The 18047-nt window shown below is 44.0% G+C and overlaps 1 protein-coding gene across 4 annotated transcripts in view; it reads left to right on the forward strand.

Annotated features, from left to right (window-relative positions):
• Window positions 1-17266, forward strand: part of MGLL (monoglyceride lipase) — a 154112-nt gene extending 136846 nt beyond the window's left edge. For all 4 annotated transcript variants that reach the window (XM_045850160.1, XM_045850161.1, XM_045850163.1 and 1 more), the window contains 2 exons: window positions 11448-11663; window positions 14156-17266. In XM_045850160.1, the coding sequence (XP_045706116.1) occupies window positions 11448-11663; window positions 14156-14281 (342 nt within the window). In that variant the 3' untranslated portion in view covers window positions 14282-17266. The remainder of the gene's footprint in view (window positions 1-11447; window positions 11664-14155) is intronic.
• The last annotated feature ends 781 nt before the right edge of the window (window positions 17267-18047 follow it).

The following is an 18047-nucleotide window of genomic DNA, read 5'->3' on the forward strand; positions in this document are numbered from 1 at the left end:
GCTGTTCACAGTTTTGATCTTCTTTTTCTTCAATAAGTCCCTTTAACATTTCATATAATAAGGGCTTGGTGATGATGAACTCCTTTAACTTGACCTTATCTGGGAAACACTTTATCTGCCCTTCCATTCTAAATGATAGCTTTGCTGGATGGAGTAATTTTAGATGTAGGTCCTTGCTTTTCACAACTTTGAATACTTCTTTCTACCCTTCTTGCCTGTAGGGTTTCCTTTATTATTATTTTTTTTTTAGAGAAAGAGAGGTGGGGGGAAGGGAAGGAGAGAGGGAGAGAAACATCAATGTGTGGTTGCCTCTTACCTGCCCCCCACTGGGGACCTGGCCCACAACTCAGGCATGTACCTTGACTGGGACTCGAACCAGTGACCCTGTTATTTGCAGGTCTGCACTCAATCCACTGAGCTACACCAGCCAGAGCTCTAAGGTTTCTTTTGAGAAATCAGCTGATAGTCTTATGGGAACTCTTTTGTAGGTAACTCTCTCTTTACTCTTGCTCTTTTTAAGATTCCTTATCTTTAATCTTGGGTAACTTAATTATAATGTGCCTTGGTGTGTTCCTCCTTGGGTCCAATTTCTTTGGGACTCTCTGGACTTCCTGGAAGTCTATTTCCTTCGCCATACTGGGGAAGTTTTCTTCATTATTTTTTCAATAAGTTTTCAATTTCTTGCTCTTCCTCTTCTCCTTCTGTAACCCCTATGATTCAGATGTTGGAGTACTTAAAGTTGTCCCAGAGGTTTCTAAGTCTCTCCTCATTTTTCTGAATTCATGTTTCTTTATTCTGTTCTGTTTGGATGTTTATTTCTTCCTTTTGTTCCAAATTGTTGATTTGTGTTCTGGTTTCCTCTCTTTCCTTCCAGGGAACTTTTGGTTCCCTGTATATTTTCCTTTATTTCACTTAGTATAGTCTTCATTTCTTGGTTCATTTTGTAATCAAGCTCAGTCAATTCTGTGAGCATCCTGATTACCAGTGTTTTGAATCTGTATCTCATATGTTGTCCATCTCATAGGAGAGGATTTTCAATCATCCAAGTCTTTCCACAACAAATTGCCATTAAAAACAAAGGTAGGAAATGATGATATTGTCTCTGCAAAGACATGTCCATTCATTGTAGGGTCCTCACAGTTTCCAGATTCACAGAAATTACTTGGATAGAATCACTTGTGCACTCTCTCCAAAATGTCAGAGAAAGCTATCTGATTTCTCTGTGATAAAAATAGGTGGATTAAGAAAGATCTAAACAATGGAGGAGGGAGATGGGAATCCTGGGATGGGGTCTGAAGCACAGGTGGAAGAGTGAGGCTTCCATAGAAAAGGGGAGGGTATTAGAGAAAAGGAGGGTCAGGAACATCCAGTTGTGGACACATATAGGTACCTGAAGGGAAAATGCAGATTGGACTTGCTGGGCCTTATTCTCTGTGAAGTGGTAAACAATGTCATGTGAGAAGGGCACTTGCCTGCCTATGTCCAGAAGGGTGCCCCCATCCCCTTCTGGAAAGGGTGGCAACCTGTGGGAACCACTAAGTCATTTTACTACCTAGATGTATATGGTCCTCACCAAAGACCCATTCCTTTATTTTCTGAGGAGTGCTACCTCCATGGCTCCTGGCTATCTGTGAGTCCACAGGACTCACCTTTACTTTCTCTTCTCTCTTTCTCTTCTCTTTCTCTTCTCACCTTTACTTTCTCTTCTCTAGCATGGCATAATGAGTGGTTTAAAATGCTGACTGTGGAACCCAACTGCATAGGTTCTTATCCTAGCTCCACCTCTTATGGTGTAACCTTGGGTGGATCATCTAGCCTCCCTGAGTCACTCTTCTGATGTATAAAATGGTGATAATAACAGTAGTACCTACAATGAGTTCCCATGAAGATTCAATGAGCAAGTACCTGGTACTTGCTTGACACAACACCTGGTACAAAATTAAGAGCTCAGTGTGTTCATTATTTTAAATATTACTTTAATTAAACATGTAATTTTGCATTCCATCACAGAACAGCTTTTTTTAAAAATAGGTCAAGGGATTTGACTGCAGGGTTGGTGCCTAGATTTTGCTCAACCAAGTTAAGACAACTCCTAGCTGTAAATTGTAGCTATATTCACTGTGCTTTAGGACAGTTTCTTTCCCACAGAAAGATAGTGTTCAATATCAGAAGCCCAGCTGGCATGTTCCTGGCTGGCAAGTTCAATCTTGCTGGGAGCTCTCAGAGCCATAGAAAACAGTGAAGGTACTAGAGGATTGCTAAAATACCTACAAGAGGCCAGGAAATTATTCACAACCTGTGAAACTTAAAGCCTAAGAGGAACCTTCAAGATCTCAGAAGGAATAAGGCTTCACCTAAGGTTATGTGACTCAAGATCTCTAAGGGAGAGAAGCCTCCAGGGTGTAGTGGCTCTCCTCCTCTTATTCCCGGTGTCAGGTTCATATGTACCCCATACATCATTAACTTTACTATGAGGCCAGACCCTGGGCTTGACACTGTATCTGCATCATCTCTTTTAATCTCCCTATAGTCCTCTGAAACATTTCTACTATCCCCCCCCCCCCCCCATTTTACAAATGAGCCAACTGAGTTTAGGAGCCAGGTCCAGATCATGGCTAGGAAGTATCAGGGATGGGTGCTCCTCACTCTTCTGTTTTCCTTCATATTGTCAGTTGATCCCTGCCCCCAAGATATAAAACTTCAAATTGCAACCAGTGAAGGCACCCCCAGAGGTCAGTTATCTGAAGCGAAGATGTGGTCACTTGGACCTGGACCCACATCCTCCAACTGACATGTCCCCAGCTGACACATTCTCAGATGGCAGAAACAACTGTAGTAAAAAAATTGGGTGAAGGGAGTATAAGAGATATTGCCAAAGATGGGTCTTTGCTATATGTTTTTAAATTCAACTTTTTGTTTTGATGTAATAGTGATTCACATGTAGCTGTGAGAAAAATAGAGAGGAATCCAATGGACTCTTTACCCAGTTCCCCTCAATGCTGCCATCTTACAAAACTATAGGACATCATAGCCAGGAAATTGACATCAGTACAGCCAAACCACAGAATGTCCTATCGCCAAAAAGATCCCTCATATTGTCCTTGTATAGCACAACCACTTCCTCCTGCCCCACCCCTAACAACCACATTTCTATTCTCCATTCCTCTCATTTTGTCACCTTTAGCTTTCAAGTAAGCAAAGACCACTGTGATAGGACCAGAATGGTTACTTGACAGGAAGGTTTGGGCCTTCTAAGTCTGTTTCCCCATGAGGTATGGCCCTCCTTTTCACTCCAAATCCCACTTTTCCTCTGTCCCTCACCCTTTGCCCCAGCTGTGACTCACACCAGGGGACTGCCCTTTCTCCGACATATCTGGCAGCTCCTTCCCCAGGCCCAGAATCAGCCATTGTGTAAACAAGGACTACGTGATCAGGAAAAGGAAAATGAAGCCAAAAGCAGGAAGCCAGTTGGGCTGGCAGAGCAATTAGACCCTGGAAAAGATTCCCCAAGGGGCCTCATGTGGCCAAGATGTCTTGGGTCAACAGGGCAAGGTGGCAGGCCATTTCAGGAAAGTGGTGGTCTAGTGAACTCTAGCCCTGTGCACTCATAAGGACATATTCTCTGCAACCAAAGCCCAGCATCACAGAATGGAGTGCTGTTTGCAGGGCTGCCAGCCTGCAGAGACCCAGACCTCAACAATGGGGACTTAAACAGAGTAGAAGTTTGTTTCCCTGCACAGTGACTTCTCAGTGTGACCAGCCCCACATGCTCCAATGCATTTTGTTGCTTGCTGTTTCTGGAGAACAGCTCTTCTCCCTGTAGCCTCATCTGCCTCCCTGCTCTGCTGTGTCCAGATAGGTGGAAAGAGGGAAATAAATAGAACAAGCATTTGACAAAAGAGAGTACACAGCACTGCTGCTCGCTTCCCATTGGCCAGAATGTGGTCACATGACCACACCTAACTGCAAGGGAACCTGGAAAATGTAGTCTTTACTCTGGATCCTTGTGTTCCAAATGAAACTTTCAGGGTTCTATAGGGAAAAACAAGAACTGGGTAATGAATAAAAGGCAGGTTCCTCATGTACAAAACAGGGAGAATAAGAGCCATTCCTCAGACAGGTTAATCAGATTGTACACTTAGTGCATGCACATAGGAAGAAAGAGCTCAGAAGTATTAGCTATTCCTATTTCTTTTCATTAAATGAGATCTTGTACGTGATGCCCTGGCACTGTGCTGGGTACAAAGTATGTGGCCAGTCAGTGGTGCTGTAGTTACCATTGCTTTCATTGTTAGCCTCAGTTCTCAACAGACTCCAAGCCCAGGCTCTGCTCCCAAACAGGGCTCCTTGCAACCCCTGGACAAGCGACTGCTATGGCTGTGTACTTCCTATGCATTTATTACCCCTGCCAGTATCTTGTCCCCTCAGCCCCCCAAACAAATAGCCTGGCCCTGCAGGATTCACACCAGCTCAGCTGCAGAAAGTGGCTAAATCATATCATGTGGCTTTCCACAAAGGTTTGATTTGCCTGCTCTGTCCCCAGCATCAGAGGAATCAGGGATGGCAGAGATGACCTAGAATAGCTTGTTCCATTTTGGCATGAATCCGGATTCTAGCCAAGTCCTACAGGGGTGGTAACATAAAAGCAGTGTAGCCCCTGCCCTTGCAGACTCAGATTGGAACACAGTGGACACTCTGGCAGCCTCACACAGGACAGTTGGAAGCACATTTCCTTCCAGCTGTCCCTGTATTCCTAGTTCCCGTGGCCCCTCTGCTCCCTTACCCAGTATTAAGACCATGTTGCACTTCTCCAACCAGTTGAGAATCCACCGGCAAAGGTGAGAGAAATGAGATAAGGGGTGGCTGTGGCCCAACACCCACCCATGTTGACTGAGATATTTCTCACCCAGATTTTGTGTGGGCAATGCTCCATCTGGGGTCACAATGAACAGACAACTCACTGTTCTCTTAGAGGCAGGAGGAGTGAAGCCTGGAAGAACAAGAATAAGGTATCAGGGTATCCCCATGAAAGGCTGGGTTGGATTCTGAGACATAAGCAGGGAGAGTGTCAGAGTTAGGTCCTGGGCAATTTGATGACTAAGGAGGGAGGACCCAGCCTCTGGGCATATCCCCTAGAGAAGCAGCAGGCATCCCTGTCATAATGACAGGCAGCCTTCTGCAGCCTAAAGGACATGGACTCTAGAACCCACCACAGACCAGACCTGCCTTGGACTTTGCTTCTCTGGAAGCCTGTGGGGTAGTGCCCTGCCAAAGTGCCTCAGGAGTAACTCCAACCAGCCCCACACCTTCCACCATGGCCCCCATTGCCCCTGCATCTTGTGTGTGCCCCTCACCCACTTCTACCAGATGGACACTAAGTAAGGAGAGACAGGCTTAGAAAAAGCAAAATTCAGATGACTAATATTAAAATATCTTCAGGCGTGCCGCTGAGCCCCATGGCCTTTTGGGAAGCGGGTAGTGTGTGTTGCCTGCACCTCTGCTCCTGGCTGCGAAGAAGTCCATGGGGAGGGGACTAGAAAGAGCATCAAGCTGGAAGGGAGTAGGGGGAAGCTGTGAACACCAGGATACATGAAGGAGATTGCACCACTGATCTCACAAATATTCAACCACAGAAGTTCGCACCATAATTACAGGGAATCAGAACAGATCAATTTAAGAAACAAGAAGAAACCCACGAACAAAGAGAAAACAAAGAATAAACTCCCAATTGAAGGGAAACGAGGAAGCTTCAGGAAAAATGCTAAATGAAATAGAGGCAACTCAACTATCAGATAGTGAGTTCAAAACAATGATTATCACGAAGTTCAATGAACTCACAATGAGCTATCAGAAATTAGAGGGAAACTACATCAATCTCACTGCAAACTATATAAACATGAAAAAGGAATAGAAAAGGGACTTTCTCAACAAAGGTCAAGAGTAAATGAAGAATACAATTTCTGAACTGAAGAACACAGTAGAAAGAATGAAAAGCGGGATCGATGACGCAGAAGATAGGATTAGTGAGCTGGAGGACAAAGTAGAAAACAACATCCAGAAAGAGCAAGAAAAGGAAAAGAGGCTCAGAAAAAATGAAGAGGGATTAAGAGAAATGCAACACAATATAAAACGTAATAATATCCGTATAGTAGGGATACCAGAAGGAGAAGAAGAGCAAGGGATTGAAAACCTAGTTGAAAAAGTAATGAAGGAGAACTTCCCTAATTTGATGAGAGAAAAAGTCCCACAAATCCAGGAAACACAGAGAGTCCCAATCAACAGGAACACAAAGAGGCCCACCTCAACACACATCATAATTAAAATGGCAAAATTTCAAGACAAAGAGAGAATCTTAAAGGCAGCAAGGGAGAAACAGGAAGTAACATACAAGGGAACCTCAATAAGGCTAACAGCTGACTTCTCAATGGAAACACTTCAAGCCAGAAGAGAATGGCAAGAAATACTCCAGGTAATGAGAACCAGAGGTCTTCAACCAAGGCTACTATACCCAGCAAGGCTCTCAATCAAGATAGAAGTCCAAATAAGAAGCTTCCCAGACAAAAGAAGTCTAAAAGAATACACCTCGACCAAACCAGCTCTGCAAGAGATTCTAAAGGGGCTGCTTTAAGGAAGGGAAGGAAAAGAGAGAGAGAGAGAGAGAGAGAGAGAGAGAGGAACACACATACACAAAAGACAATGAATAAGTATCTATCAATAATAACCTTAAATGTAAATGGGTTAAATGCTCCAATCAAAAGACATAGAATAGCTCAATGGATAAGAAAAAATGACCCACATATCTTCTGTCTATAAGAGACCCACCTCAGTATAAAAGACCTACACAGGCTGAAAGTGAAGGGATGGAAACAAATCTTCCAAGCAAATGGACAGGAAAAAAAGTCAGGGTAGCAATACTCATATCAGACAAAATAGACTTCCAAAAAAGGTCCATAAAGAGAGACCCAGAAGGTCACTTCATAATACTCAAGGGAAGAATCCACCAAGAAGACATAAATATTGTAAATATATATGCACCCAACATAGGAGCACCCAAATACATAAAGAAAATCTTAGAGGACTTCAAGAAAGATATGGACAGCAACACAATTACAGTGGGAGATTTTAACACCCCACTATCAAAAATGGACAGATCTTCCAAACAAAATATCAACAAAGATATTGTGGCATTGAACAATATCCTTGATGAAATGGACTTTACTGATATATACAGAGCTCTCCATCCAAAAGAAGCTAAATATACATTCTTTTCAAATGTACACGGAAATTTTCAAAGATAGACCACATGATAGGACACAAAACAAGCCTCAAGAATTTCAAGAAAATTGAAATCATACCAAGCATCTTCTCAGACCACAAGGGACTGAAGCTAGAAACCAACCTGAAGGAAAAAAACCCAAAACACTCAAAATCATGGAGATTAAATAGCATGCTATTAAACAATGAATGGGTCAAGAATGATATTAGGGAAGATATCAAAACATTTCTGGAAACAAATGAAAACGAACTCACAACAACCCAAAACCTATGGGACACAGCCAAGGCAGTCCTGAGAGGGAAGTTCATAGCGATACAGGCCCACCTAAAAAAGAAACATTCCAAACAAACAACGTAACCCTGTGTCTACAAGAAGTAGAGGAACAACAACAAAGGCAGCCCAGAGCAAGCAGAAGGAAGGAAATAACCAAGATCAGAGCAGAATTAAATGACATAGAGACTAAAAGCACAATTCTAAGGATCAAGGAATCCAAGAGCTGGTTCTTTGAAAAGATAAACAAAATCAACAAGCCTTTAAGCAGACTCATCAAGAAAAAAAGAGAGAAGACACAAGTAAATACAATCAGAAATGAAAGAGGAGAGATTACAACAGATACCACACAAATACAAAGGATTGTAAGAAATTACTACAAAGAACTGTATGCCAAGAAATTTGAAAACCTAGGTGAAATGGACAAATATCTAGAAAAATATAATCTTCCAAAACTCAATGAAAAAGAAGCAGAAAGCCTGAACAGACCAATAACAACAAAAGAAATTGAAGCAGTAATCAAAAAACTCCCAACACACAAAAGCTGTGGACCAGATGGTTTCACAGGAGAATTCTACAAAGCATTTAAGGAAGAGCTAACCCCTATCCTTCACAGACTATTCCAAAAAATCCAAAAAGATGGGAGTCTCACAAACTCTTTTTATGAGGCCAACATCATCCTAATTCCAAAACCAGATAAGGACACAACAAAGAAAGAAAACTTCAGGCCAATATCACTGATGAACATTGACGCTAAAATCCTCAAGAAAATACTGGCAAACCGCATCCAACAATACATTAGAAAGATCATACACCATGACCAAGTGGGATTCATTCCAGGGATGCAAGGTTGTTCAATATTCGCAAATCAGTAAATGTAATACATCACATAAACAAAAGCAAAGACAAAAACCACATGATTATATCAATTGATGCAGAAACAGCATTTGATAAGGTACAGCACTCATTTATGATAAAAACACTCGGCAAAGTGGGAATAGAGGGAGCATTCCTCAACATAATAAAGGCCATATATGAGAGACCTACAGCCAACATCATACTCAATGGACAAAAATTAAAATCTTTTCCATTGAGATTAGGAACAAGACAAGACTGTCCTCTTTCACCACTTCTATTCAATATAGTACTGGAAGTTTTAGCCACAGCAATCAGACAAGAAAAAGAAATAAAAGACATCCAAATTGGAAAGGAGGACACAAAACTGTCACTGTTTGCAGATGACATGATAGTATACATAGACAATCCTATAGACTCTACCAAAAAACTGCTTGACCTAATAAATGAATTTGGCAAAACAGCAGGATACAAAGTCAATATCCAGAAATCAAAGGCATTTCTGTACACCAACAATGAAACAGCAGAAGCAGAGATCAAGGAAAAAAAATCCCATTTGAAATAGCAAAAAGAAAAATAAAATATCTAGGAATAAACCTAACCAAAGAGGTAAAAGACCTGTATTCAGATAACTATATAACACTCAGGAAAGAAATCAAGGAAGACATAAACAAATGGAAACATATACCGTGTTCATGGATTGGAAGAATTAATATCATCAAAACGTCCATACTACCCAAAGCAATTTACACATTCAATGCAATTCCTATTAAAGTACCAATGGCATATTTCACAGACATAGAACAAACACTTCAAAAATTTATATGGAATCATAAATGACCCCGAATAGCTGCTGCAATTTTGAGAAAGAAAAGTAAAGTAGGAGGGATCACAATACCCGACACTAAATTATACTACAAGGCCACTGTAATCAAAACAGCCTGGTACTGGCATAAAAACAGGCACATAGACCAATGGAACAGAACAGAGAGCCCAGAAATGGACCCAAGTCTCTTTGGTCAATTAATATTTGACAAAGGAGGCAGCAACATAAAATGTAGTAAAAATACCCTCTTCAGCAAATGGTGTTGGGAGAACTGGACAGCTACGTGCAAAAAAATGAAACTTGAGCACCAACTTATACCATATACAAAAATAAATTCAAGGTGGATAAAAGACTTAAATATAAAACGTGACACCATTAAAGTCCTAGAGGCGAACGTAGGTAGGAAAATCTCAGATATTTCAAGAAGAAACTTTTTTACTGACTTCTCCCCTAGAGAAAGGGACATAAAGGAAAGAATAAACAAATGGGACCTCATCAAAATTAAAAGCTTCTGCACAGCTAAAGAAAACAGTATCAAAATTAAAAGAGAACCAATGTACGGGAAAACATATTTGCCAATGACATCTCAGACAAGGGTTTAATCTCCAAAATATATAAAGAACTTACACAACTGCACTCTAAGAAGACAAGGAATCCAATTAAAAAGTGGGCAAAGGACTTGAACAGACACTTCTCCAAGGAGGACATACAGAAAGACCAAAGACACATGAAACGATGTTCAATATCGCTAGCTATCAGAGAGATGCAAATTAAAACCACAGTGGGATACCACTTCACACCAGTCAGAATGGCCATCATAAACAAAGCAACAAACAACAAGTGTTGGAGAGGTTGTGGAGAAAAGGGGTCTCTAGTGCACTGTTGGTGGGACTGCAGACTGGTACAACCACTATGGAAGGCAGTATGGAACTTCCTCAGAAAACTAAAAATGGATCTGCCTTTTGACCCTGTGATTCCACTGCTGGAACTCTATCCTAAGAATACTAAAACACCAGTCCAAAAGAACCTATGCATCCCAATGTTCATAGCAGCACAATTTACAATAGCTAGATGCTGGAAGCAACCAAGATGCCCATCAGTAAATGAATGGATCGAAAAGCTATGGTACATTTACACAATGGAATTCTATGCAGCAGAAAGAAAGAAGGAGCTCCTACCCTTTGCAACAGCGTGGATGGAGCTGGAAAACATTATGCTAAGCAAAACAAGCCAGGCAGTGAAAGACAAATACCATATGATCTCACCTTTAACAGGAACCTAAACAACAAAACAAAGAAGCAAAATATAACCAAAGACACTGAAATAGAGGACAGGCTGACAGTGCCCACAGAAGAGAGTAGAGGGAATTTCAGGGGACAGTGGGAAGGGTTCACAGGAACAAACTTAAAGGACACATGGTCAAAAACTATGGGGTGGGTGGTAATGGGAGGGAAGTGGGGAGGAGTGGGAGGGGGGGCTGGATTGGGAGTAAAAAGGAGAAAACTGTATTTGAACAATGATTAAAATAAAATTTAAAAAAAATCTTCAGAGCTATTCCTTAGTGAAATATTATGTAAATAATACAATGCTGCCTATATAAAAATATAAGATTAACACTTGAAACTGTCTACAGACACATGTATGAATTCGGAATGCATAGAACAAGGCCTGTGAAGAGAGGCATCAAAACTAGTGTAGATCTGGGTCAGGGAGGGTCTGGCCATTTTGTTGGCTCTTGGCACCTGCACCCCAAATAGCCTGACTGAGTGGAATCAGCTCTTCAGGCCAAAGCACAAGGAAGAGCTAACAGCCTGGGTGGGCGGCTCAGTTGGTTAGAACATTGTCTCATACACCAAAAAAAATAAAAATGGTTGCAAGTTCAATTCCCAGTCAGGGCACATATGTGGGTTGCAGGTTCAATCCCTCGTCAGGACATATACCTCTTTGCAGTTTCAATTCGCTATTGAGACGTATACAAGAGGCAACCAATCAATGTTTCTCTCTCACACAAAGATGTTTCTCTCTCTGTCTCTCTCTGTGTGTGTGTGTGTGTGTGTGTGTGTGTGTGTGTGTGTGTCTCCATTTCTTCCTTCTCTCTCTAAAATCAATAAACATATCCTTGGGTGAGGATTCATAGAGAAGAAGGAAGAGCTAACAGAAAATAGAAAAGTTCCCCCACCCATGAAGTGACAGAACCCTTTCTCTTTTTTTTTCCCTCAGGTTGACCTTTATAACACAGACCCCCTCATCTGCCGAGCAGGACTGAAAGTGTGCTTTGGCATCCAACTGCTCAATGCTGTCTCGAGGGTGGAGCGGGCCCTCCCCAAGCTGACCTTGCCCTTCCTCCTGCTCCAGGGCTCTGCTGACCGCCTGTGTGACAGCAAAGGGGCCTACTTGCTCATGGAGTCTGCCAAGAGTCAGGACAAGACACTCAAGGTGAACACCTAACTTCCCCAAGGTTGGGAAGGTGGTATCCTTTTGGGCACATCTTCCCAGAATGTGAAAGCCACTCCCAGGAGAGGCATCTTGAAATGGGGCAGCCTGACCCCGCTAGGAAATAAGTACCAGAAATACAAAACAGTTGTTAATTCTAAGCAAGAACACAAGCTATTAGCTGACTGCTTGTTCATGTGAACAAGCTTGAAAGGGAAAAAGAGAGAACACTCAGAAGATGTCCAGGTCAAGGAAAAAATCCTGCAACAGGGCACCAAGAAAGAAAGGTCTCTCAGAGTTTGTGTCCCACTTTTCCATGTCCAAGGTCCAAAGGCCTGCAGACTTGCAGCCTCCCTGCAGGTTGGTTTGCTTCAACAGCTTGGGACCAGCCACCACTGCCAAGGGCTGTGCTTGTACTGGTGGAGTGGGACATGGCAGGATCTGGTCTGCAAGTGAATCTGCACTAGGGGATGGGACCTGTGGCTTAGCTACATGGCTTGTCAGACATACAAACTGCAATGGACTAATTAGAGGGCCTTTAGAGATGTGGTTTGGAAGTCCCAATGTTGCCGTTTTTATTTATCTGATTGAACTGGGAAGAGCTCCAGCTGGGGTAATGGGAGGAGGAGAAGCACCTAATATGTACCTGTCAGTTGACCCTGAAGGCAGCTATCTGCGGTCAGTTGGGCAGAGCACAGCCTCAGTGTAAGAATGTATGGATGTGTCCCCAAACTATGCCACTACCACCTATGCAGTGGATGCATAGAAGCCCTGAGTCCAGAGCCATTTCCTGCTAAGTTACAAAGAGGACAAGCAACTCATTACAGATCACACACTTACTGAGCAGTAGGGTCAAGATTCAAACTCACACCCTCTGACTCATGCACACTAATCCTCTCCATTCCCTACTGTACTGACAGAGACTCTTATGTCTTTGCAAACTTTTACACCATTATGCATTGCAGACCCTGGCCCATACCAACTACAAGATATAATAGACTCCTAGATGAACAGAAAGAAAGAGAAAAAGGAAGATTGGCTCTTATAATGCTGGAAAGTATAAATGCCATGAGCACTTTGTAGTTTGGGTGTAGGCACCGCACATATCATTTCCTTTGCTGGAATGGAAACTTGGTGGCCCTGCAAAAGAAGGCCATGCAGAGCACTCATCTGTTCATTCACTCTCCATTCATCCATTTCTTTATTCAATCCAAGTGTTCACTAAACATTGACTTTGTGCCAGCACCAGTGAACAAGACAGGCAAAGTCTCTACCTCAACCCAAGCAGTCCATCCTAGCAAATGAGCAACAAACAAATAACCAGACAGGATGATGATGACAATGAAGAGGGTGAATGTCCTGAAGGAAATTAAGCAGGAGGTGGGGACAGGGAAACCAGACAAAAGGTGAAGTACCTACTTCAGATAGGCAGGCAGGGCTAAGAGCTAACAGTGACTAGAGCAGTAGAAAAATATTCCAGACAAAGGGAAAGGCAACTGCATAAACCCAAGTTGCAAAAATATTGGTGTATGCAAGCAACCAGGAGATCAGTGCAGTAGAAATGTGCTGAACAAGGTGAGGATGTTATGTGACAGAGGGACCTGGCAGCAGAGGAGGAGTCTGGAATTTTTCTCTTAGTGCTATGAAAAAGCCACCAGGGTGTTCTGAGCTGGAGAGCCACATGCTCCAACTCTAGTTCTCAAAGCATCCCTCAGCTGCCATGTGGAGACAAGAATGGGGGAAAGGACACCAGGTGAGAAGATGGTGGCGTCACCTAGGCCAAGAGGATGGGCTTGGCCTAAAGTGGTGGCAGTGAAGATAGGGGACAGCCTGGCCAGACCTGGAGAGAGTGACTATAGTGATCAAGTGATTAAGGATGAATCCTGAGCTTGGGCCTGCATCATTCAGGAGACTATGACCCCTGCCCCAATATGGGTGACACAGGGAGTTCCATTTTGAGATACCTATCAGAGAGTCCATTGGAAATTTGAGAAAAGAATTGAAAGCAACCACAAGAGGAAAGTATTTCTAGAAAGTTAACAGCTTTTGAGTGATGTTGGGAAGACAAATAATATGAGAGCTGGTGTTCCCTGGCTATGACAACTGAAGGTCATTGGAGCCCCTGCCAAGAACAGTTGCTGTGGGTTTGTGGGAGTAAAAATAGACTGGGATCAGCTGAGGTCCAAGTGGAAGGCAAGTAAGTGAAGACAGTAAATGGAAATCAAAGTTTTGAGATGGAGGCACAGACTAGGTCCACAGCTGGAGAGAGAAGCAGAATAAATGGAAAGTATGTGTTGACTTAAGAAAGGAAGTGCTAGAACATATTGGGACATTTTAATTTTTTGAACCATCACCTGATCAAAAGGCATTAGTACCATAAAGACAGGAGTCCTGGGGACAGGGGGAGAACCTGGGGGATTCCAGCTGCCTCCTGTGGCCTCCCTCCCTGCACCTGTAGCTTTCTATAGCCCTGATTTCCTCTCTTCTAATTCCAGATTTATGAAGGTGCCTACCACGTTCTCCACAAAGAGCTTCCTGAAGTAACCAACTCCGTCTTCCATGAAATAAACACGTGGGTCTCTCAAAGGACAGCGGCATCGAGAACAGGGTCCCTACCCTAAACACACTGTCCAGCCAGGCAATCCCACAGTTAGGGAAATGGGCAGAGGAAGGGCAAAAGCCGACCTCTTGGATGTAGCTTGCAAAAAGAAAAAAAATCCCACTAATTGGAGGAATCCCTAGCATAATTTACTAAAGAAAATAGACACTCTTGTCTTATATTAAGTTGTCCATCCATGGACCTACCTTAAGGGGCAGACAGTTCATGCAAAAAATAGAGAAGAGTCACAGGAAATTCTCCAGAGGTGGAATATGCTGGAATGTCCTTTAAACACAGCAGAGGCTCTGCTCTGCCTCTCCTAGCTCCTGCAAGGTTCCCAGGAATTTCTGGTGTTCTGTGACACCTGACTGCAATAATTGGAAGAGTCCCCTCCTGCCCACCTGTCCAGTCCCCACAACCCCTCTACCCCCATTCATCTCAGTCTGGCCTTTCTCTGGCTGTGATGTGATGAGGTGGTTGGCGTCAGCTTCCCAGGGAAGACTTATGTGCCCCCTGAATCCCAGAAAATGCCTGGAACTTCTTCAGAATACATAGTCCCATCCTGTGACCCTTGTCAACTCTTTGTCAGTGAGAACAGGGCTTTGATGTGGCATGAAACTTAGCCCAGAGAGAGAGAGAGAAGTTGACAAGAGATCCTACTCTCCCTTCTTCCCCTTCAGGGAGCCTGAGGCTGCCCATTAAGAATTGTGTTCAAGGGCTGCCTTTCCTTCCATGACTCATTTTACCTGACACTATGGGAGGACAATTGTATTGAAGAGGGAATGTCTAATATATACTGTATATTCTAAAGCAGATACTATTTGGGTAGGTAGGTCAGTGGGTCCAAGGGGGCTTGGAGGCACATGAGTCTGATCCCTCTGCACAGGCATAGGAAAAGCTGGCCTGGGAACTCTGTGCCAAAGGCATCAATGCACAGCCCCCAGAGGCAAGGCCCTGAGCACCACCAGTGGCAGTGTCAGGGCACTTCTCCCTGGTCCCCTTCTCCCTGCCACTTCTCCCTGGTCCCCATTTGTCTGGGCCCATAACTGTCCTGGGAGCTCAGTCCTGGCAGCACAGCTACATCTGGTGGCAGGAGAAGGGAGTCCCCACTTGGTGGCCCTGCAGCCGGGTGGAAAGATGAGGCTAGCTGATAGGGCCAACCTTTCCTAGACCTTTCCTAGCCGAGGCCCCGCAGTGCCTGACCAGCCTTTCTTAGGTGCCAACACCCACCCATGGCCCTCATTTAGTGCCAGCAATAAACAAGGATCACTGCCCACTTCAGGAATACCTTCACTTTCAATCAGACTTGCTGTGACCTCATGAGGCTCCTTAGTACAACTATGACCATGTGGTGGGGAGAGCCACTGGGGGTCAATTGCTCAGTGTTGACTCCCATGGAAGGTGCAGGCAGGAGCTCCAGGCTACAGAGAAGAGGCAGCAGATTCCCTGCCAGGGCCTCTGACTCTAGGAGTTGGGTCTCTCACTCCTCTTCCTCTAGCAGTGGAACTGCTGCCCCTTATCCACATCTTATTCTTCTAGGGCTTTTTCCAGTCCTCAAAGAGGGGACTCATTTCTGCCCTCCCTCCAGGGACCTGCCTGCACCATGACGCAGCTAGAATTAGTCCCTTTCAAATGGCAGTCTGATCATGCTTGCTTGCCCAGGGCCCAGGTTTCTGTTCTGATGTCCCTGCCCCTCAGGAGAGGCAAAGTACCCAAGTACCTACCCCTTGGGGGCAGGGCCCCAGTTTCACCACAGAGAGTGGCTTCCATTGCCCTGTCTTATTTCTCTGACTTCTCTTTGAGGGAGAAAAATGTAAGAAATGCACTGAGAGACAAGGTGGGTGTCTGTTCAGCTGGGCAGCCATGTGAATATTTGTGCTCCTCAGCTAAGGAAAAGCAGAAACTCCATTGCAAACTCCCAAACCCACAAAACCCCCTGAGCCCAGACCTGGAATTCTTGCCAGAGCTGTAACAGTTCCTGTCACATAAAGTCCCCACACCTCCCACCCACTCTATCGCTGCCCTACCTCTCCCATAAGCAGGTCACCATAATACCATTTCCCAAATTAAATATCAGGCACATGGTTTAACCACAAATCTTTTAGATGCATGAATTTATTTATATGAATGTTCTTACAGAGACAAATTTAGTCACATTTACACATCTGGTTAAAGAATCGCCTATATAAAAAAATTATTTGAAATGAATGAGTGAGCTCAGGAGCCAGACATCAGCTGTGTCTGGAGTCTTACCTAAGGTACTCCAAGTAAACTATGTGGGTCTCCAACTGAATTCATTCTCTAAGTTGACAGCTCTGCACTGACATCTGGAGCTTCAAAGTGGTGCCATGGGAGCAAGGCAGATGAGCTGGGTTTGGAAGGGACAGTAGGTCTCACATAGAGCCTGGCCTTGAAAGAGGTGAGAGGGCATAGGCTAGCCAGGGAAGAGACCACAGAGACGCAGCTGATCCAAACTCACCTGGAGGGATGAACACAACAAGATACTATACCCAAGCACTGATGTGAACACACCTCTCCCTGTACCCCAGAGGTCATCCTGACACATACAGAAATGGGTTTCATGCCTGAAAATCTTTCTAGGCAAAGATGTCACTTGTAGCCAGTGTAGGTGTTCCCAGTCCCAAAGGACCCCATTCTTTTGTAGGGAATGGGAAGCCTCCCTTCCACCCAGCACAGACCCCAGCTTCCACCTCAGTTTCTAGAGGGGCACTGGGGGTCATGGAAAGAGCACAGAAAGGTGCTCTGGACACTCTCCTTGCTCTGCTCAGCACCCTGTAGCAAGATTTTTTTCTTTTTCTCACCACTGCTAATATAAACCCATTAGGATCACAATGATTTTCTAAACAAATTCACCTGTTTGCTTTTGTCACTGCAGCTCAACACACACCTAAATGTATGCTGTTAGTGGGGAAATATGTACCAGTTTAGAATTATTAAAGAAACCAATATGCCACAGCTAATCCTAATAAACCAGATGTTTTTTGAATGGTGTTATCTGTCTGTCTGCCTGATCTAAGACTACAACAGGTCCTACAGAGAGAGCAGAACTGAGAGCCTGTGCTGAGCCAGTCATCTGACATAAACCCATGTGTGTGGACTTGACTTTCTTTCCTATACACTCAGAGATTTCTCCCCAGGAGCAGATTGTGCATGCATTCTGTTACATTGTAGACCTGCCACACTGCATACCAGAGGAACAGGGAAGCCCGCAGCTCTGAACCAACTGCTTCCTCCACAGTGCCACATGGATACCTGAACATCTCCAGAAACAAGCTCTGATCTTCACTGCCACACTGACTCTATCTGTGCCTCATTCATCTCAGCACAGGGTACCTCAGCTCTCCTGTTGTTCAGGCCAAAGCTCTGGACAGCATGCTCCACTTGTCTTGGCCCCACACTTACGCTTGCCCAGCAGTAAATCCTGTCACCTCTGCTTCGATTTCCCTCTGGCCTGATAGCTGATCACCCTGCCTTTGTCTTTTCTCCCATGTTCTTTGCCACATTATTCATGAAGCCTTTTCTGACCACCCTGTCAAAAGTCACCCCACCAACCCAGGCCCTGCCTTCTCCTCCTCCAGCAAACTGCCACCTGTTCTGCTTGTCTACTCAGTAGCTCTCTGTCCCCACCACTGGAATAAGCTGCAGGATCATGTGTCCTAAAATTAGCTCTCTGTCTGATTTCCAGGGGATTCCTGATAAAATGCCTGTCCAGTAAGGATGGGAGGGAAGGTGGGAGGGAGGAAGAAAGTGAATGAATAAATAAGAGA

Source organism: Phyllostomus hastatus, unplaced genomic scaffold (genome assembly GCF_019186645.2).
Source record: "Phyllostomus hastatus isolate PE091 unplaced genomic scaffold, TTU_PhHast_1.1 phas_contig_80, whole genome shotgun sequence".
In the NCBI taxonomy this organism is placed as follows: Eukaryota; Metazoa; Chordata; class Mammalia; order Chiroptera; family Phyllostomidae; genus Phyllostomus; species Phyllostomus hastatus.